Source organism: Rhinoderma darwinii, chromosome 4 (assembly GCF_050947455.1).
Source record: "Rhinoderma darwinii isolate aRhiDar2 chromosome 4, aRhiDar2.hap1, whole genome shotgun sequence".
In the NCBI taxonomy this organism is placed as follows: domain Eukaryota; kingdom Metazoa; phylum Chordata; class Amphibia; order Anura; family Rhinodermatidae; genus Rhinoderma; species Rhinoderma darwinii.
Genome location: NC_134690.1, coordinates 281608291 through 281630553, shown reverse-complemented (window position 1 = coordinate 281630553; position 22263 = coordinate 281608291). Strand labels below are relative to the sequence as shown.

At 49.4% G+C, this 22263-nt stretch overlaps 1 protein-coding gene across 4 annotated transcripts in view; it reads left to right on the top strand.

Annotated features, from left to right (window-relative positions):
• Positions 1-15639: 15639 nt before the first annotated feature.
• The window catches only part of C4H6orf118 (chromosome 4 C6orf118 homolog), an 88197-nt gene continuing 81573 nt past the window's right edge, over positions 15640-22263 (top strand). Inside the window, exons 1-3 of one of the 4 annotated variants that reach the window (XM_075864325.1) lie at positions 15640-15859; positions 18598-19291; positions 20364-20486. In XM_075864325.1, the coding sequence (XP_075720440.1) occupies positions 18650-19291; positions 20364-20486 (765 nt within the window). In that variant the 5' untranslated portion in view covers positions 15640-15859; positions 18598-18649. The remainder of the gene's footprint in view (positions 15860-18597; positions 19292-20363; positions 20487-22263) is intronic. The other 3 variants (XM_075864323.1, XM_075864324.1, XM_075864322.1) reach the window with 3 other exon arrangements.

The following is a 22263-nucleotide window of genomic DNA, read 5'->3' as shown; positions in this document are numbered from 1 at the left end:
GCCTGGAACAGAGCAATGCTGGGCCGACGAAAGGAGCCGGGGTGCAAACTTCACCAGCCGATTAAACAGTACTTTTGCGAGAACCTTTCTGTCCGTATTGAGGAGCGCTATGGGACGCCAGTTCTCAATACGGGTCGAATCCTTACCCTTTGACAGAATGATCAAGGCCGACTTGCCCATTGACTTTGGCAGAGCGCCCGAGGAGAGGCACTCATTAAAAACCGCAGTCAAGAGGGGAACTAAGGTTCCCTTAAAAGCCTTATAAAACTCAGATGTTAAGCCATCTGGGCCTGGCGACTTTTTGATGGCCAACCCATCAATCGCCAGCATCACTTCCTCTTCCTTGATTGACTCTGTCAAAACACCAAGCGAGGGGTCTGCTCCTGGCTCAGGGATGGTTTCAGCCAGGAAAGCCGACATTTCGTCTCGGTTTAGATCCTGCTCACCCAAAAGCTGCGAATAAAAGGATCTGATGACCTCCAGGATCCCTGATTTGGATCTCATCAGGGAGCCTGTACTATCTACCAGTCCTGTCACCACCTTACGACTCACTGACATCTTGCAGTTCTTGTAAGGGTCGGGCGAGCGGTACCTCCCGAAATCCCGTTCAAGAACCAAAGACGTGTGCCTATCATATTGGCATCTTTTGAGCAGAGCTTTCACCACGGAGATTTCCTCACGGCTACCTCCGGTTGAGACTAGATGTTCGAGTTTCCTCCTCATGTCTTGATACAGGCGATACCTGCTCATAGACCTGAGGCACGAGATCTGACGGAAAAACTCAGCCACCCGTTCTTTGAACACCTCCCACCACTCAGACTTAGTACCACCTAGATCCAATAAAGGTACCTGGCTCTGAAGAAAATCCTCGAAGGCCTGTCTTATCTCTGCTTCTTCCAGGAGAGTAGAATTCAGCCTCCATATACCTCTTCCCATCTGGAGGGACTCTGCAACATTCAAAGAAAAAATAATTATACAGTGATCGGAGAACTCCACCTCAACGACGGACACTGCCGAAGAGATGGCGTCCTCCTTTAAAAAAAACCTGTCTATCCTGGACCTACGACTACCACTATGATAGGTGAACCCCGAGTGGCCTGGGGTATACCGAATGTGGATGTCCTCCAGGCGAGCATCACTAGCTATTCTATTCAACTCGACACTATCATAGGCCAGTACCTTTCTGGAACCTCCTCTGTCTTGGGGCCTAACGACAGTGTTAAAGTCCCCTCCAAAAATGACTTGTCGGCCTGTAAAAAGGAAGGGCTTAATCCTCATGAAGAGACTTTTCCGGTCCCACTTTGTCTGGGGACCGTAGATGTTAATGAGTCTTAGTTCTTGTCCCCTCATGAGAACATCTAAGATCAAGCACCGCCCCATTTCTAACTCGATCATCCGCCGGCATGTGACCGGTGCGGTAAAAAGTACCGCCACCCCGCTATATGGCTCAGCCGCAAGAGACCAGTAGGAGGGCCCACGTCGCCACTCCCTCCTAGCTTTCACGACCTCTGCCAAAAGTGACAGTCTGGTCTCCTGCAAAAACAAAATGTCAGCTTCAACCCGGCCGAGAAAATCAAAGGCTGCAAATCTAGCCATATTCGACTTAATGCTGGCAACGTTAATCGATGCCAGCGTCAACGGAGTGGGTGCCGCCATCATAAATGATTGAGTTAGACGGTTTTCTTCTTCCCACCCCTTGCTTTCTCCTCTGAGGAGGACCCCTCACCCTCTTTACCTCTTTTTTTTGTTTTTGAGGAGTCCATAACCTCCACCACCCCCCTCCCATTCTCATCTCCTGGGTCCGGGCCGACCCCCTCCCCCGGGGACAGTGGCCCCCGCAGAAGAGGAGGCTCAACGACTCCTAGACTCCCTACCGTGCTCTCCCCCCCGTCCTGGGGGTCTGGAATATCCATGAGAACACGGTATCGGTTGGGGGAGCACACCAGGGGGGTGCAGGTTTCGCCTTCCTTGGCCGGGGCAGGGCCAGATGTTTTTAGCCCTGTTTTGATGTTACCCGGTGTCCCCTGTTTTGTTTTAGGCTGTGACCTCCCTTCCTCTTCCACACTTTCATAGTGGGAGGACTGGGAGTCCTCAGCCCTCTGCTCTCTCTCTATCCTCCTTATCTCCTCGTCCAGTACGGCCCCCCCAAGAGCATCAGTATCCTGGGGGGCATCCAGGTCCGAGCCAGAGGAGTCCCCAGTTTCCTGGGTCCTCCTCAGCTCTCGTTCCCTTCTGCGTTTTTCCGCCCTTCTCTGACGAGAAGGGGGTCCCCTCCTGGCGTTCATCCTTTGCTCTTGGGCTCTATCGTCTCTGTCCGCCCCCTCGCCCACGGAGACCTCCCTCCTTACATTCTCCGTAGGGTTGGAACAGACATTGACGACTGAGCGCGGACACCTACTGAAAGGGTGACCTAGGTCACCACACAGGTTACACCTAATCTGCTCACACGATGCGGCCAGATGGCCTACCCCCCCACAATGAGCGCACTTCTGCACAGTGCAGCTTGCGCTCAAGTGTGAGGGGTCGCCACACCGGTGACACAGCTTCGGCTGCCCCTGGTAGAAGACAAGGATTCGATCTCTTCCCAAGAAAGCAGATGATGGTATGTGGGACACCGTCTGCCCCAGACGCTTAAGTTTTACCATAAACGTCCAGGCTCCCGACCAGATGCCAAACTCATCGCAGTTCTTCCGTGGCATCTCTGCTACCTCACCGTATCTTCCCAACCAGGTCATGATGTCCACACAGGAAAGCGACTCGTTACGGGTAAGAACGGTCACTTTCCTGAGACCATTCTGGCGAGAGATTGCTTGCGCAGCAAACCCTCGCCAGCCGGGCTCGCTTTTCACCAGCTCATAGTTCCCCCAGAAGACCTCAAGGCCCCCCGGCTGAACAAAGCTGATGTCAAACTCAGCCGTACCATGAGGATGTATCAAGGCGTAGATGTCACTCGCCTTGAAGCCCATCTCCAGCAGCAGCTCCACCACCCTCTTACGAGGAGGGCACGCATCATTGCCACGCCACTGGAGACGGACCACATTCCTCCTGGCCACGGCCGGCCCGGTTGTTGGGAGCGACCACTGATCTCCCCGTCTCTCTCGGAAGGCATCCAGACCATACCTATTTATCCAAAAGGATAGGTCCTTCTGCACTCCCCCTACTGTTATTGTCTGCTTCCCCTCCCTTAAGGCTTCTAGGAGGCGCTGTTGCAAACTGCCGTCCCCGGGCCCAGAAGATGAGGATGGGTGGGCCGACGGTCCCCCCACCACAACGCCCGCATACGACCTGCCGGGCGCTCTGGCAGAAGGAGCAACCGGCCCGCCACTGGTTGACACTCCCCCCACAATATTACAACCCACATTAACATCCACAACATTACCACCACCAACAATATTACCAACACTACTAACATTACCATTAATATTTACATTTTCACTTACATTCCTCTCCACAACTTTCATACCGGCCAGGCTGGTTACAGAGTTCTTCCTCTTGTCGATGGGCTTTTTATAAGTTGTTTTTGTCGTTTTTGGGGTCTCCACATCATCAGGTGCCGCTACTTCTGGGGTGCCGCCGGATATCTCAGGCGGCAATCCCTCAGCACCCTCCGCTTCACCGACCTCCATATCTACTGCGCCACCAATACAATGTTCGGGAGGAGGGGTGCCGTCACCCCCCGTGCCCGCTAAACCCCTCCCACCGCCTTGCGGCGATGCAGATGGAGGGGCCGCAGGCACCGCTAGAGCCGCTCCCGGCACCAAACCAACCCCCCCTCCCGTCGGGGGATGGCCAGCAGTGCCGGAGCCTCTCGTACCGCCACCACTCGCTGCCGCAACACTTTCTGGTGCGTCTGCTGGCCGAGTCACATGACCAGCAGACTTCCGGTTTTCCGGCGCCACATCCGGTTTCCAGTTCCCCCCGTCCCCCGGCCTCCGGCTTGCGCCAGAGACCGGCTTCTGAGGTTCCCCATCCGCCGGACACGGGGACACGCCCCCTAGCGCCACGTGGCCATTGACACCACCTCCTTTACAGGAGACGGCGTCTGGCGCCATCTTGGCCACATTGCTCAAAACCAGCACCATATCTTTCTGCCCACATACCCGCCACGACCCCACTGCAGAGGCCGGAGCTGGGGGATTTGCGGGGTTTGCGTCCCGAACCGAGCTCTCACCCGGTCCGGAACGCAAGGAAGACAGGTAGGAATATTTATAGGATACCCCACCTGTCTTCGCCTTTGTTTTCTTCCGCCTTAACTTCCATAACTTTTTCTTCTGCACTTTGTCCTCCTCTGGTGGCAACTCCGCTCCAAAAGTAAAGTTCTGGAGGGACACTGGGGACTCCTGCAGCCGTATTTGCGTGAGCAACCCCGGGGGGTGCCCACTGCCCGATTCAATGTCATGCACACCTTGGCTGCAGGTAAGTTCCCCACTTGCCCCTCCGTTACTGCCTTCCCAGGGGTCCTCCGAGCCCGTCTCCTCCCGGGTTGGCGTCCTCTCCACACTTTCGTCCATTTCAGTGGCCTCCAATTTTGCGGCCTCCATTTTTTCGGCCTCCATTTTTGCGGCCTCCATTTTTGCGGCCTCCATTTTTGCGGCCTCCATTTTTGCGGCCTCCATTTTTGCGGCCTCCTTCTCTGCAGCTTCCACTGCACCTTTAGCAGCCAGTGCTTTTAATCCCCTTTTGCAGGGGGTTTCATTACTTTGCGTGGGGGACGCCATCAGGGAAAACCTTTCATCATTCTCCAATTTCTCCCCGAAGGCTCCCCCACCGACCACAATCTCCATCTTTCTCTCCTCCACCATATTAATTTCTTCAAGTAGTTCCTTTACCTGTAGATTATACCGGGACCTCTTGGCGCCTGATGTTTTCGCTGCTCGTCCCCTTGCGGCCGCCAGATCTTCCCGCAGCCGCCGCAGGGACTTACCGAGGTCCCGGTATTCTTCCAGCCGGGCAGCTAGGCGGGAGCTGAAGGTTTCCACCGACTCTCCCGACCGCAGTAGCCCCCATTCCTCTACCGTGCTCTGGTCCTCAGGTCTGGCATCTGGCCTTGCTGGGCCTTCTGGTCCTCCACCTGGATGATCCGCCATGTCTCTCCTCCTGGCTCCTTCCAGAGCCCCAGCATCAGGGGGGGCCGCACAGATCTTTCCACGGGATGACCTTCTCACCCCTGATGCTGGCTGCACGCTCCCAGCAGGTTGGGAAGACCCCCTACCCCCCGCCTGCATGCTCCAGGGGGTAGAGGTCTGAGGCTCCATGTATGAATGGAGCCTCCTTCAGGGAAGCTTCCTTAGCCCAGGCAGGTGATAGAAACCTGGGCTGGTGAAAAAAAGGAAACTCCCTGGATTCCGGGTGTGGTCCACACTCACAGCACACACTCAGCAGCTCTCTCACACACAACCTCCCTCCTTGCTAGTCACTGCTGGTGTGGTGTTTCTCTGGTACTCTTTTAATAGAAAAATATAAAACATTACAAAATAAACGGTATTTACAAAACAAACACAACAAAACAAAACAAAACTTATGTACATTTCTGTACAATTTACCCAGCCTGGCCCTTCTTACATAAATCCCCATGCATACATAACTATGATCCCATACTCATTCATACACACACCTAAACCCCCCCAACCCCAAGAAAACATAACTATAACACTATATACAACATACTCTTAAAAACCATGTGCCAACCAATGGCCCCCTAAAAAAACAAAACACCACATATATAAAACAAAATAAATAATAATCATAATAAAAATAAACAAAATAATAATAATAATAAACTCTAAAAATAAAAGTTACCATCTCATGGTGCACTTACTTCAGTGCACCATGTAAATGAAAAGAAAAGAACAAAACATAAAAAACAACAAAACAAACCCCAAAAAACAAAGATTTTTTTTTTAAATTTTTTTTTTTTTTTTTTTTTTTTAAATTTATTTTTATTTTTTTTTACATTTTTTTTTTATATTTTTATTTATTTATTTATTTTTTTTTCTTTTTATTAACTTATCCACATTCATACCTAACCCTGTACATACTACCTTATCCATCACCACCCATCACCTCCCCCAACCAGCATCACGCCTCATGTCCTTCCATGTCCGCATAGTTCAGATGCTGGCCCCCACCACCCAACACATCACCCAACCAGCCCGATCCCACGTCTCATGTCCTCCTCACGTCCACATAGTCCAGAATCAGGCTGGGCACACCCCCAGGCCCCCCACCCCACCTATCTACTGCCCATCTTACCTAAACATTCACACAAACCCATGCATAGACCTATACACCATATCGACACATAACTATAACCAAATACCATACTATATACATAAACCCGAAAACCTAAGTTTGGCTGCTTGTAAGCCCTTTTTCTGTCTCCAAAAAGCTCAAAACAAAAACCTACTTGTGCTTACTCAGCCCATCACCAGAGGAGAGAGAGAGGAAAGCCCCCCTAGAGCACCAGACCAGAGGCCAAAGCCAACCCCCAACCACCACCCCGGTCCCTATCGCTAAACCTATCCTGCTTGCCCTATCTCTATCCCTTATTACTTTATAAACTAATCTGTCCCTCCTGCTGTCTCTCATTCTGTCCCTATCGCTATTTCCCGGTGTCATGGCCAGGTGCAGACCCCCACCTCCAGTCTAATACCCAGGGGCACTCCCTCCCCTCCCCCTGAAGGTTGGTTCCACCTAGGGCACCCTAAAATTGAAGCCCCTCCAAAGTCGAGAGGCCTTGGATGCACCCAGTTTCTCAACCTCCAGAGACCGGACCTTCACCAGGTCACCCATGATATTCCTACACACCTCGTCCTCCAGGAGGATTTTACACTGAGTCGATACTAAGCACCGTGCGTTCCACGTGAAATACCTGATCACTAAACTAACTAAAAAAGAAGTGCAATGATCCCTTCCACCCAGGTCTCCGAATGCCCCATAGGCCCAACCAGCGTAGGAGAGGTTGGTCAGACCGGGCCAACCGATGGAGGCACCCACCCGTTTGTAAACCTCTGCATTGAAGGGACACTGAAGCAAGAAATGGTCCATGCTTTCCAGCGTGTCATCGCACTCCTCCCGAGGACAACCTCTTTCATCGGAGTTTCTAAACTTCAGATTGCCCCTTACATACAGCCTCCCATGGAAGCAGCGCCAAGCCAGATCCCAAAACTTCTGGGGAATCCTCACAGAGTTTAAAAGTTTTAATCCCACCCCGAGGTCGCTACTTGGGCAGTCCCTGAGCGCCAGGGGCTTCTGGAAGCAGGTCAACAAGACCTTTCTGTCAAGAAATTTTCTCGACATGGTCTTGATCTCCCTCGCCTCCAGACCCCACCGACGAACAACCTTCAGAACCGGGGCGGCATAAGCCGGGAGGTGCCCATGGGGTACACGCAGGTCTTTCGCTTGGCCTCCTGTCTCCCATTCCTGGAAGAAAGGCCGAAACCATCCCCTGCAGGAGGATATCCACAGAGGAGCCCTTTCTCTTTCAAAGAGGTTCGCCAAATTAATTTTAATGAAGGTGTTTACTAGAAACACCACTGGGTTAACCATACCTAACCCACCTAGTTTCCTCGGTAGGTAAGTAACCTCCCTCTTGATTAGGTTAAGCCTGTTTCCCCATAACAGTTGGAAGAACAGGCTATAGACCCGAGTCCAGAGAGGCTCTGGCAACATGCACACGCTGCCAAGGTAGAGCAACATGGGCATCAGGTAAGCCTTGGCCAGGTGAACCCTTTCCCTAAGGGACAAAGACCATCCCTTCCATTGGCCAACCTTCTGGGCAGCTATTGATAGCCTACCTTCCCAGTTTTTCTTGGGGTAATCACCCGGGCCAAATTCAATGCCTAAGATTTTAGCAGACCCTTTGGGCTCTGGGAGGGTGTCCGGGAGATCAAAACTAGGATCCCCTCCCCCCAGCCAGAGACTTTCACACTTGTCCCGGTTGATCCTGGACCCAGATGCCCGTGAGTAGCGCTCAACTTCTGACATCACCCACTCTGCCTCCCCTCTCGAGGAGACAAAGATAGTGACGTCATCCGCGTACGCAACCACCCTCTGAGTGGCTTCCGGCTCCTCCAAGTCCATCCCCACCCCCGCCAATGGCCCACGATCGAGCCGCCTAAGAAAGGGGTCGATCGCGAAAACATACAGCAAGGGGCTTAAGGGACAACCCTGGCGGACACCAGACCCAACCTCAAAGGGGGTTCCAGTCCAACCGTTCACCAGTGCAAAAGACTCAGCCCCAGCGTATAGGGTCTGGAGCCAATTAACGAACTCACCCGGTAGGCCATACCTCAGAAGGACTGACCATAGGTACTTGTGATTCACCCGGTCAAAAGCTTTGGCCTGATCCAAGGACAGCATGTACCCCTCCCATCGGCCAGAATGTCCCTGCTCCACTGCCTCTCTGACACTGAGGACAGCACTAAAGGTGCTGCGGCCTGGAACAGAGCAATGCTGGGCCGACGAAAGGAGCCGGGGTGCAAACTTCACCAGCCGATTAAACAGTACTTTTGCGAGAACCTTTCTGTCCGTATTGAGGAGCGCTATGGGACGCCAGTTCTCAATACGGGTCGAATCCTTACCCTTTGACAGAATGATCAAGGCCGACTTGCCCATTGACTTTGGCAGAGCGCCCGAGGAGAGGCACTCATTAAAAACCGCAGTCAAGAGGGGAACTAAGGTTCCCTTAAAAGCCTTATAAAACTCAGATGTTAAGCCATCTGGGCCTGGCGACTTTTTGATGGCCAACCCATCAATCGCCAGCATCACTTCCTCTTCCTTGATCGACTCTGTCAAAACACCAAGCGAGGGGTCTGCTCCTGGCTCAGGGATGGTTTCAGCCAGGAAAGCCGACATTTCGTCTCGGTTTAGATCCTGCTCACCCAAAAGCTGCGAATAAAAGGATCTGATGACCTCCAGGATCCCTGATTTGGATCTCATCAGGGAGCCTGTACTATCTACCAGTCCTGTCACCACCTTACGACTCACTGACATCTTGCAGTTCTTGTAAGGGTCGGGCGAGCGGTACCTCCCGAAATCCCGTTCAAGAACCAAAGACGTGTGCCTATCATATTGGCATCTTTTGAGCAGAGCTTTCACCACGGAGATTTCCTCACGGCTACCTCCGGTTGAGACTAGATGTTCGAGTTTCCTCCTCATGTCTTGATACAGGCGATACCTGCTCATAGACCTGAGGCACGAGATCTGACGGAAAAACTCAGCCACCCGTTCTTTGAACACCTCCCACCACTCAGACTTAGTACCACCTAGATCCAATAAAGGTACCTGGCTCTGAAGAAAATCCTCGAAGGCCTGTCTTATCTCTGCTTCTTCCAGGAGAGTAGAATTCAGCCTCCATATACCTCTTCCCATCTGGAGGGACTCTGCAACATTCAAAGAAAAAATAATCATACAGTGATCGGAGAACTCCACCTCAACGACGGACACTGCCGAAGAGATGGCGTCCTCCTTTAAAAAAAACCTGTCTATCCTGGACCTACGACTACCACTATGATAGGTGAACCCCGAGTGGCCTGGGGTATACCGAATGTGGATGTCCTCCAGGCGAGCATCACTAGCTATTCTATTCAACTCGACACTATCATAGGCCAGTACCTTTCTGGAACCTCCTCTGTCTTGGGGCCTAACGACAGTGTTAAAGTCCCCTCCAAAAATGACTTGTCGGCCTGTAAAAAGGAAGGGCTTAATCCTCATGAAGAGACTTTTCCGGTCCCACTTTGTCTGGGGACCGTAGATGTTGATAAGTCTTAGTTCTTGTCCCCTCATGAGAACATCTAAGATCAAGCACCGCCCCATTTCTAACTCGATCATCCGCCGGCATGTGACCGGTGCGGTAAAAAGTACCGCCACCCCGCTATATGGCTCAGCCGCAAGAGACCAGTAGGAGGGCCCACGTCGCCACTCCCTCCTAGCTTTCACGACCTCTGCCAAAAGTGACAGTCTGGTCTCCTGCAAAAACAAAATGTCAGCTTCAACCCGGCCGAGAAAATCAAAGGCTGCAAATCTAGCCATATTCGACTTAATGCTGGCAACGTTAATCGATGCCAGCGTCAACGGAGTGGGTGCCGCCATCATAAATGATTGAGTTAGACGGTTTTCTTCTTCCCACCCCTTGCTTTCTCCTCTGAGGAGGACCCCTCACCCTCTTTACCTCTTTTTTTTGTTTTTGAGGAGTCCATAACCTCCACCACCCCCCTCCCATTCTCATCTCCTGGGTCCGGGCCGACCCCCTCCCCCGGGGACAGTGGCCCCCGCAGAAGAGGAGGCTCAACGACTCCTAGACTCCCTACCGTGCTCTCCCCCCCGGCCTGGGGGTCTGGAATATCCATGAGAACACGGTATCGGTTGGGGGAGCACACCAGGGGGGTGCAGGTTTTGCCTTCCTTGGCCGGGGCAGGGCCAGATGTTTTTAGCCCTGTTTTGATGTTACCCGGTGTCCCCTGTTTTGTTTTAGGCTGTGACCTCCCTTCCTCTTCCACACTTTCATAGTGGGAGGACTGGGAGTCCTCAGCCCTCTGCTCTCTCTCTATCCTCCTTATCTCCTCGTCCAGTACGGCCCCCCCAAGAGCATCAGTATCCTGGGGGGCATCCAGGTCCGAGCCAGAGGAGTCCCCATTTTCCTGGGTCCTCCTCAGCTCTCGTTCCCTTCTGCGTTTTTCCGCCCTTCTCTGACGAGAAGGGGGTCCCCTCCTGGCGTTCGTCCTTTGCTCTTGGGCTCTATCGTCTCTGTCCGCCCCCTCGCCCACGGAGACCTCCCTCCTTACATTCTCCGTAGGGTTGGAACAGACATTGACGACTGAGCGCGGACACCGACTGAAAGGGTGACCTAGGTCACCACACAGGTTACACCTAATCTGCTCACACGATGCGGCCAGATGGCCTACCCCCCCACAATGAGCGCACTTCTGCACAGTGCAGCTTGCGCTCAAGTGTGAGGGGTCGCCACACCGGTGACACAGCTTCGGCTGCCCCTGGTAGAAGACAAGGATTCGATCTCTTCCCAAGAAAGCAGATGATGGTATGTGGGACACCGTCTGCCCCAGACGCTTAAGTTTGACCATAAACGTCCAGGCTCCCGACCAGATGCCAAACTCATCGCAGTTCTTCCGTGGCATCTCTGCTACCTCACCGTATCTTCCCAACCAGGTCATGATGTCCACACAGGAAAGCGACTCGTTACGGGTAAGAACGGTCACTTTCCTGAGACCATTCTGGCGAGAGATTGCTTGCGCAGCAAACCCTCGCCAGCCGGGCTCGCTTTTCACCAGCTCATAGTTCCCCCAGAAGACCTCAAGGCCCCCCGGCTGAACAAAGCTGATGTCAAACTCAGCCGTACCATGAGGATGTATCAAGGCGTAGATGTCACTCGCCTTGAAGCCCATCTCCAGCAGCAGCTCCACCACCCTCTTACGAGGAGGGCACGCATCATTGCCACGCCACTGGAGACGGACCACATTCCTCCTGGCCACGGCCGGCCCGGTTGTTGGGAGCGACCACTGATCTCCCCGTCTCTCTCGGAAGGCATCCAGACCATACCTATTTATCCAAAAGGATAGGTCCTTCTGCACTCCCCCTACTGTTATCGTCTGCTTCCCCTCCCTTAAGGCTTCTAGGAGGCGCTGTTGCAAACTGCCGTCCCCGGGCCCAGAAGATGAGGATGGGTGGGCCGACGGTCCCCCCACCACAACGCCCGCATACGACCTGCCGGGCGCTCTGGCAGAAGGAGCATCCGGCCCGCCACTGGTTGACACTCCCCCCACAATATTACAACCCACATTAATATCCACAACATTACCACCACCAACAATATTACCAACACTACTAACATTACCATCAATATTTACATTTCCACTTACATTCCTCTCCACAACTTTCATACCGGCCAGGCTGGTTACGGAGTTCTTCCTTTTGTCCACTGGCTTTTTATATGTTGTTTTTGGGGTCTCCACATCATCAGGTGCCGCTACTTCTGGGGCGCCGCCGGATATCTCAGGCGGCAATCCCTCAGCACCCTCCGCTTCACCGACCTCCATATCTGCTGCGCCACCAATACAATGTTCGGGAGGAGGGGTGCCGTCACCCCCCGTGCCCGCTAAACCCCTCCCACCGCCTTGCGGCGATGCAGATGGAGGGGCCGCAGGCACAGCTAGAGCCGCTCCCGGCACCAAACCACCCCCCCCTCCCGTCGGGGGGTGGCCAGCAGTGCCGAAGCCTCTCTTACCGCCACCACTCGCTGCCGCAACACTTTCTGGTGCGTCTGCTGGCCGAGTCACATGACCAGCAGACTTCCGGTTTTCCGGCGCCACATCCGGTTTCCAGTTCCCCCCGTCCCCCGGCCTCCGGCTTGCGCCAGAGACCGGCTTCTGAGGTTCCCCATCCGCCGGACACGGGGACACGCCCCCTAGCGCCACGTGGCCATCGACACCACCTCCTTTACAGGAGACGGCGTCTGGCGCCATCTTGGCCACATTGCTCAAAACCAGCACCATATCTTTCTGCCCACATACCCGCCACGACCCCACTGCAGAGGCCGGAGCTGGGGGATTTGCGGGGTTTGCGTCCCGAACCGAGCTCTCACCCGGTCCGGAACGCAAGGAAGACAGGTAGGAATATTTATAGGATACCCCACCTGTCTTCGCCTTTGTTTTCTTCCGCCTTAACTTCCATAACTTTTTCTTCTGCACTTTGTCCTCCTCTGGTGGCAACTCCGCTCCAAAAGTAAAGTTCTGGAGGGACACTGGGGACTCCTGCAGCCGTATTTGCGTGAGCAACCCCGGGGGGTGCCCACTGCCCGATTCAATGTCATGCACACCTTGGCTGCAGGTAAGTTCCCCACTTGCCCCTCCGTTACTGCCTTCCCAGGGGTCCTCCGAGCCCGTCTCCTCCCGGGTTGGCGTCCTCTCCACACTTTCGTCCATTTTTGCGGCCTCCATTTTTGCGGCCTCCATTTTTGCGGCCTCCATTTTTGCGGCCTCCATTTTTGCGGCCTCCAATTTTGCGGCCTCCTTCTCTGCAGCTTCCACTGCACCTTTAGCAGCCAGTGCTTTTACTCCCCTTTTGCAGGGGGTTTCATTACTTTGCGTGGGGGACGCCATCAGGGAAAACCTTTCATCATTCTCCAATTTCTCCCCGAAGGCTCCCCCACCGACCACAATCTCCATCTTTCTCTCCTCCACCATATTAATTTCTTCAAGTAGTTCCTTTACCTGTAGATTATACCGGGACCTCTTGGCGCCTGATGTTTTCGCTGCTCGTCCCCTTGCGGCCGCCAGATCTTCCCGCAGCCGCCGCAGGGACTTACCGAGGTCCCGGTATTCTTCCAGCCGGGCAGCTAGGCGGGAGCTGAAGGTTTCCACCGACTCTCCCGACCGCAGTAGCCCCCATTCCTCTACCGTGCTCTGGTCCTCAGGTCTGGCATCTGGCCTTGCTGGGCCTTCTGGTCCTCCACCTGGATGATCCGCCATGTCTCTCCTCCTGGCTCCTTCCAGAGCCCCAGCATCAGGGGGGGCCGCACAGATCTTTCCACGGGATGACCTTCTCACCCCTGATGCTGGCTGCACGCTCCCAGCAGGTTGGGAAGACCCCCTACCCCCCGCCTGCATGCTCCAGGGGGTAGAGGTCTGAGGCTCCATGTATGAATGGAGCCTCCTTCAGGGAAGCTTCCTTAGCCCAGGCAGGTGATAGAAACCTGGGCTGGTGAAAGAAAGGAAACTCCCTGGATTCCGGGTGTGGTCCACACTCACAGCACACACTCAGCAGCTCCCAAACACACAACCTCCCTCCTTGCTAGTCACTGCTGGTGTGGTGTTTCTCTGGTAAAACCTTCTGTGTTACAGATTTTTTTTTATTACAAATGAATTTCGGCAAAAAAAATGAAATTTCTAAATTTCAACTCTACTTTGCCTTAATTCCTGTGAAACGCCTAAAGGGTTAAAATACTTTCTGAATGTGGTTTTGAATACTTTGAGGGGTGCGGTTTTCAAAATGGGGTGATTTATGGGGACTTTCTAATATATAAGGCCCTCAAAGCCACTTCAGAACTGAACTGGTCTCTGAAAAAATGGCCTATTGAAATTTTCTTGAAAATATGAGAAATTGCTGCTAAAGTTTTAAGCCTTGTAACGTCCTATAAAAATAAAAGGATGTGAAAAAAAACTATGCAAAAATAAAGTAGACATATAGGGGATGTTAACTAGTAACTATTTTGTGTGGTATTACTATCTGTTTTACAAGCAAATACATTTAAATTTAGAAAAATAAATATTGAATTTATCGACCAATTTTTTTCACTAACATAAAGTACAATATGTCATGAGAAAACAATCTCAGAATCACTTGGATAGGTAAAAGCGTTCCGGAGTTATTACCACATAAAGTGACACATGTCAGATTTGAAAAAATCATCTGTGTCCACAAGGCCAAAACAGGCTCAGTCCTGAAGGGGTTAATGTGAGGTGCGAGGCGTTTTGAATTTAATACCTCCATGTGCCTCACATTAATAGTAATTAACCCCATCATGTACCTCAATGTTGTCCATTATGATGGGGGATTTACACGAACGCGATATACGTCCGTGCCACCCGCGTGTTTTTCACGCGCGTCGCACGGACCTATGCTAGTCTATGGGGCAGTGCAGACTGTCAGTGATTTTTGCGCAGCGTGAGTCCGCTGCGTAAAAGTCACGACAGGTCTTTCGCGCATCACGCACCCATTGAAGTCCATGGGTGCGTGAAAATCACACGCACCACATGGAAGCACTTCCGTGTAACGCGCGTGATTCGCGCAACAGCAGTCAAAAGCATGTTTGCAAACAGAAAAGCACCACGTGCTTTTCTGTTTACAAACATCCAAACAGAGTGTCATAATGATGGCGGCTGCGCGAAAATCACGCAGCCACGCATCATATGGTGATGACACACGGAGCAAATCGCACACGCTCGTGTAAACCCCCCTCACTGTGAGAAACATAAGGAGGTTAATTAATATTAATGTGAGGCACATTAAGGTTCAAAATTCATCATACCTCGTGCCTCACATCAGAAAATGGAAGAACTTTATTATTATTATTATTGTTTGCAAAGTATCATTTTGGTATCGAGAATCACAATACTACACAAGGTATCGAAGTCCAAATTCTGCTATGGCGACAACCCTAGTCTCTTCTTTCTGGAAAGAGACATAACTAGCACATGCAGCAAGTGGCAGTATCAACCAGAGAGAAGAGCCCCACACTCAGGAATGTGGAGTAGATGAATTTGGAGCTTTGGTCACCTGTCCCTCTTGCCTCCATCTGAAAGCTGTGAGGCATGCTTATTCTCGCATTAAATAGTGCACTTCTTGTGACAGAAAATTGCAATGATCTGCTATGCTGTGAAATAAAATACTTCATATTTTCCCTCCCTTTCAGGAAGAATTACATGTAAAATGTAGGACTCTGCTTCACGTTGTTCCTGTGTATAATCAGAATATTGCTCCCTCTGCTGGTGATAATCCATATTACACATAGAATAAACATTCTATTCCAAGCCCACATATCGCATTTATTTTAATGCAGACGCTCCCAGCAAATTATCTCAGTACTGTATAATATAATAATAGCCTATAAACAGCAGCATAATGCCTGGACGGCGCAGCAGAAGAGACGACGAGGAAAGCAAGTACTCCCGGTTCTGTTTACGTCGTCACTATGACAACCACCCCGTCAAAGAGCAGCGAGACTTGAGGAAGCTGCAGCCTGCGTCGTGGCCGCCACTGATTTCTTCAAGGAGTAAAGAAGTACAGAACGAGTGACGTCCTATAGTTCCCTCAGGTGTGTGATCAGGCAGCCCCGTCCTAGAAGGTAAAGTGGTCACATGACCACCTCGTTTTATAAACAAGTTTGCAGAAAATATTTTTTTGTATGAATTAATTAACGAATTAATTTTCTTTTTTTTCCCAATAAATTCTTACTGGACTTGTGTGCATTAGTCATACGTTTTATAACGACGACTGAAGTAACAGAATAATAGCTTTTCTGGGGACCTAGATAAGACCCGCCCTCAAATTCTGTCCAGATCCCCTATAATAAAAACCTGAGAGTACCCCTATAAACAGTGTCCCCAATGTCATCCGTGGTTCTTATCCCTTTCTCATAACGTATTGGACGTGGTTAAAGACGATGTGACCCCCCCCCCCCCAAGTTTCCCTCCATTTTGTAATATACTTCCCTTGCAATTCTACTGTGGTCTGCAGCTCCCCTCTAAAGTTTAGGTCTTGTCGTTGCGCTGAGATATAAACAGAATAGGACCCGTGTACAAGACTCTTCAGGTGTCATACGAAAAATGCAATAATAGCAACACTTCAAAGTCAAGTATATGACAAAGTTTATTGTTTTTCTATGGGGGGGGGGGGGCTTCAGGTAGATTCCAATAGGTACTGCATGCCACTGAGGAGCTATTGAATACTACCCCTGGCAAGTATTGTGTTAACTTCATTGTTCGAGTCGTTAAGATCGCGGCGATACCATATAGGTGTGTATTGTATTTTTTTTTTTACACCTTTACTTAATAAAACCACTTTTTATGCTCTTATTTTATTTTTACTCTAATCTTATTTTATTTATTTTTTCATAAACTTTATTTAACGGTTTTAAAAAAATGTCTTCACAATGCAATCTTCTGACACGGTGTGGCTTTCTATCATCTACTTTGCAGAGACAATCCACTTTGTTTCAATATGTAAATTAGGTTGGAAGTGCCACTTAGGAGGACCAAATCCCGGCAAGTTATTCTGGTCTTGGCATCGAACCCTTCCCTGCTCCTCTCCCTTGCTTATGATTGATGGCAGCACGCTATGGAGATGTCACTGTTCCCTTCACTGAACCCTTGCGCATGTGCCACTTGCATTATGACCGATGCAGTATACAACCCGCTGTGGTGTAACGTCCTCACAGGCCGCACATTTCAGTGGAGGGAACATTGACGTTGCCAAAGCATGGCGTCAATAATAAGCAAAGGGCAGGAGTCCTATTTTTTTCTAAGGCCTCATTCACACCACCATATTACGGCCCCGTACAACCTCAAAGTATATCGAAATGTATGGGGTCCTGCTTTACCTATGTATGCCTCTGATTTTATACGACTGGCAAATATTGGTGAAATCAATGTTGGAATGTGGTTAATGTGCATTTTCATAGAGCTTTTATGGTGTATTTTGTAAAATATATCTTCCTTTTCCGATCATTGTAGTCGAACTGCCGGTACCCCCACTGATCTTGAAAATGAAGGGGCCACAGCGCTGGGAAACCCCTTTTTAGGTTATGCTCACATCGGATATGCTAAGGATTTTCACTCCGGATTTGTGGGTGGAAAATTTGCAGCGTATTACAGTGGCAGCAAAGTGAATGAGATATTATCATTTAATATGTTGTGTATTTTGACTGCAGATTTTACTCCTTTCAATGAGAGGGATGAACAAAATTTGCAGCAAAATCCACACGTCTAACATGTGAATTTTGCTGCGGAAACCTTCAGATTCTACAGGCTTGTTTCCGGCTGAATTTCTAAGGCCTCATTCACACGACGGGGTTTCCCGGCCGGGTGCCGGCCGTTCATAAATCGGCCGGCACCCGGCTTCATTAGGAATAATAGACCCCTAATGGGGCTATTCACACGACCGATTTTTTGACGGCTGGGAAGTCTATGGGGCCGGGTAATACATGGCCATCACCGGAATGTGTCCCGAGTGATGGCCGGGTTTTCCGTCGCTTGCGCTCTATCTCCTCCTCCTCACAGCGCAGAGTGCATGTGAGGAGGAGGAGTTGATGCCATTCGGACGAATGGCTGTACGCTGTACACTGTGTGGCAGGGCCGGGGTGTACAGCAGGTGGAGGGAGCACTGCGCTGGCTCCCTTCCCCTGCTTGTTTTAAAAGCGCCCTGGCCCGGCGACACCTTCCATGGCGCCGCTAGCAGCTGCTGCGGCTGCTACTACTGTAGCGATGCCACTATAGCAGAGCAGGGAGGTATCTCCCTGCTCTATGCGCTAGCCCCACTTTAGCTCCTTGAAGGAGCGGAATCCCTGTGTTTTCGGGGATTCCGCTCCTGGACAGAGCGCTTGATGTCTCTGTCCATATCTGGGCAGTGACATCAGGGGAAACTCCTGAAGCGGAATCCGCGAACACATGGGGATTCCCCTTCAGGAGTTGCCGCTGATGTCACTGTCCAGATCTGCCGGCCCGGAACGGATGCAAAACTTTATGCAAACTGGCCGGGCAAAATGGCCGATTTTACCGGCCGACACTCGGGCTCGGGCAGGACCCGGTCATGTGAACCCAGCCTAAAAGTCACAGCACATTGTAGTTACACACAATCGGGGTGAGAAGTGATTGATGCACATTTAATATGCAAAAAAAAATACATTGAGCAAAACATGGTTTTCGGCCATTTTTATCCGTCCCTGCAGTGGAATGCTTAGCTCACTACTTACCGGTGTGAAGTATTTTTTTGATATTACAATGTCCTCTATGCAGTAGTTTAGTTTTGTTCTCAGAATATGAAAACTCTTCATTATAAAGATAACGCTTTATATTTATTCTCCAGGTCTGGTGGTTCATGCTTTTATCAGAACATTGATGCAGAAACTCCTAATATTATGTTAAACACAAATCAAAAAGCCAGAATTATACCCCTTGATGTACTTTTGGATGGCGTAGAAAGAGCGAATAAGAAAGATTCTTGGGATTATACAGGGGGACATTTAAATCATAGTCATCTTTTCAAGCCACCAGCTCTAGAAAAGAAGAATTTTTGGAAAAGTGGAAAAATGCATGATCAGCGGTATGAAAAAGTTAGGAAAATGAAAGATTCTTTTAGAAACTTTACACTCAAGACAAGTTTTGTAAATGGGGATCTAAGTTCTCCAGTCATGCAACCAACTGGCCAATTTACACCAATAAACACTCCGTTCACAAGTTCTGTTGTAGACTCTCGGACTCGGGCAACATGCCAAGAAAATCCAGAACAAAAAGAATATGGAGGATCACCACCACCACCGAGAAAAGAGCTGGAACTGCCTGATTTAAAATTACTCAAGTTTGGTCATAGGGAACCAAGGACATCCCAGGATTATAGGAAGGATTATCGATTTCTTCCAGCCTACTTTACTGGTCTCACGAAATCGGACCAGTTCAATATGTTCTTACAGTTTGACAGAGAGATTCTTCAAAAGCAAGACATATCAGAAGACTTCTACAAGAATGTGACTGTTGAATGCTATGAGAAGAAGCTAACCAAAGTATGAACACATGCATAATGAACATATATCTCTTAGATTAGGCTTCGTTCACCTCTGCGCCAGGGTCCCGTTCCATCGGAGCTTTCCGTCGGAACGGGACCCTGACAGACACAAACGGAAACCAAATGTTTCCGTTTCCATCACCATTGATTTCAATGGTGACCGATCCGGTGGCAATGGTTTCCGTTTGTCTCCGTTGTGCAAGGGTTCTGTCGGTTTGACGGAATCAATAGCGTAGTCGACTACGCTATTGATTCCGTCAAAAGGACGGAACTCTTGCACAACAGAGACAAACGGAAATCCTTGGCACCGGATCAGTCACCATTAAAATCAATGGTGATGGAAACGGAAACCTATGGTTTCCGTTTGTGTCTGTCAGGGCTCCGTTCCGACGGAAAGCTAAGACGGAACGGGACCCTGGCGCAGAGGTGAACAAGGCCTTAAGAGTATCTCCTCTTCCTATTCGAAATAAATATGAAAATACAGGAATCATGTAGTTAGGGTTTATCTACACATGTAAGTTGTGTGGTTCTTGTTTTTTTTTGTTGTTTCAATTATGCCAATATGGTGACAAAAAATTCAGCGACTATGCAAAATTGCAGCAAAGACACTGTCACGATTTTGCAATAATTGGGCCACAAAAGTCACAAAACTTGCTCGTAATAATACATCCTTATAAATGTCAAAATTGTGTTCCATTTTCAAGCCCTTTCTTATAGTCCTTAAATTAAAAAAAACCCTGAAAATCAGCAAAATTCAGTAATTAGAGTATATTTTTTCCATTTACTCATGCTCCGGGCAAGGCATGCGGGTATTGCCATGAATGCCTAGACGGCGTAAAGAGTAATTATCGTTAGTATTTATTTTCTAAAATGGCTTTGTATGTGTTCAACCAAACCCCCCAAAAAAAGACATGCTAAAAATGTGATAAAAATGCACCATGTTAACCCAGCCTAATGCATGGAACCAGTCAGCCTTTACATAATTGGTACTTGTAGTTTTTTACTTTATGAATTGAAGGGTTCAGAAGTTAAAGCGGTTTCTTTATTTTTTTTTGTTATTGCCAATTTAGGAACTTTTGAAAATTTCCCACATTAGGCCTCCTCATTTTGCCCGTCTACAGATCTTCAGTGGAACATTTGAAAAAATCTGCAAAGAGTCTTCTATTTTTGGAAATATTCTAATTGAAATTAAGGTAAGTATGTTAATTGTGAATCTATATAGTTAACCGTTAAAAATATCACCTATTCCTTCTCAATGAATTAGAGTATCATCAAAAGGTTAATTTATTTCATTAATTCAATTCAAAAAGTGAAACTCATATATTATATAGATTCATTACAGTAATCTTTTTCCATAATTTTTTTCTTTTAATGTTGATGATTATGGCTACCAGTTAAAGGAGCACTCCAATATTTTTTTTATTGAACCTTCCATTTGTACATTGGTGTTTCAGTGAGATGCTGTGTGCAAAAATACTTACCGATCCCCGCATCTTGTCTTTTTCAGGTCCATCACGGCTCACGTGATCTTACCTCTGACGTGTCTGGAGTCACTGTGCTTTTGAATAAACCGGAACTCAGGCTCTCACTGCATTCCTATGGAAGCCAGAACGAGGTCAGAACGAGGCTCCATAGGAATGCATCGAGAGCCTTACTTCCAGTTTTCTGAACAGCAGCGATTCCAGACCAGGTCAGAATTAAGATCACGTGAGCGACGCTGGACCTGAAATAAACGTCAAGATCGGGGATCGGTAAGTATTTCTACACACAGCACCTCACTAAAACACTAATGTACAATTCTTTAATGAAAACCCAAAATTTAGTGTCTCAGAAAATTTGAATATTATATAAGCCCAATTTCAAAAATGATTTTTAATACCGAAATGTTGGCCTACTGAAAAGTATGTACAGTATATGCAATCAATACTTGGTTGGGGCTCCTTTTGCATGAATTACTGCATCAATGTGGCGTGGCACGGAGGCGATCAGCCTGTGGCACTGCTGAGGTGTTATGGAAGCCCAGGTTGCTTTGATAGCGGCCTTAAAGAGGCTCTGTCACCAGATTTTGCAACCCCTATCTGCTATTGCAGCAGATAGGCGCTGCAATGTAGATTACAGTAACGTTTTTATTTTTAAAAAACGAGCATTTTTGGCCAAGTTATGACCATTTTTGTAGTTATGCAAATGAGGCTTGCAAAAGTACAACTGGGCGTGTTGAAAAGTAAAAGTACAACTGGGCGTGTATTATGTGTGTTACATCTGGGCGTGTTTACTACTTTTACTAGCTGGGCTTTCTGATGAGAAGTATCATCCACTTCTCTTCAGAACGCCCAGCTTCTGGCAGTGCAGACCTGTGACGTCACTCACAGGTCCTGCATCGTGTCGGCACCAGAGGCTACAGTTGATTCTGCAGCAGCATCAGCATTTGCAGGTAAGTAGCTACATCGATTTACCTGCAAACGCCGATGCTGCTGCAGAATCATCTGTAGCCTCGGGTGCCGATGTGTCCTCGCTCGTCTGACACGATGCAGGACCTGTGAGTGACGACACAGCGTGATCTCTGGAGAACACGACTGTGTCTGCACTGCCAGAAGCTGGGCGTTGTGAAGAGAAGTGGATGACACTTCTATACACAACGCCCAGCTAGTAAAAGTAGTAAACACTCCCCGATGTACGCACATAAAACACGCCCAGTTGTACTTTTACTTTTCAACACGCCCAGTTGTACTTTTGCAAGCCTCATTTGCATAAATACGAAAATGGTCATAACTTGGCCAAAAATGCTCGTTTTTAAAAAATAAAAACGTTACTGTAATCTACATTGCAGCGCCTATCTGCTGCAATAGCAGATAGGGGTTGCAAAATCTGGTGACAGAGCCTCTTTAAGCTCGTCTGCATTGTTGGGTCTGGTGTCTCATCTTCCTCTTTACAATACCCCATAGATTCCCTATGGGGTTTAGGTCAGGCGAG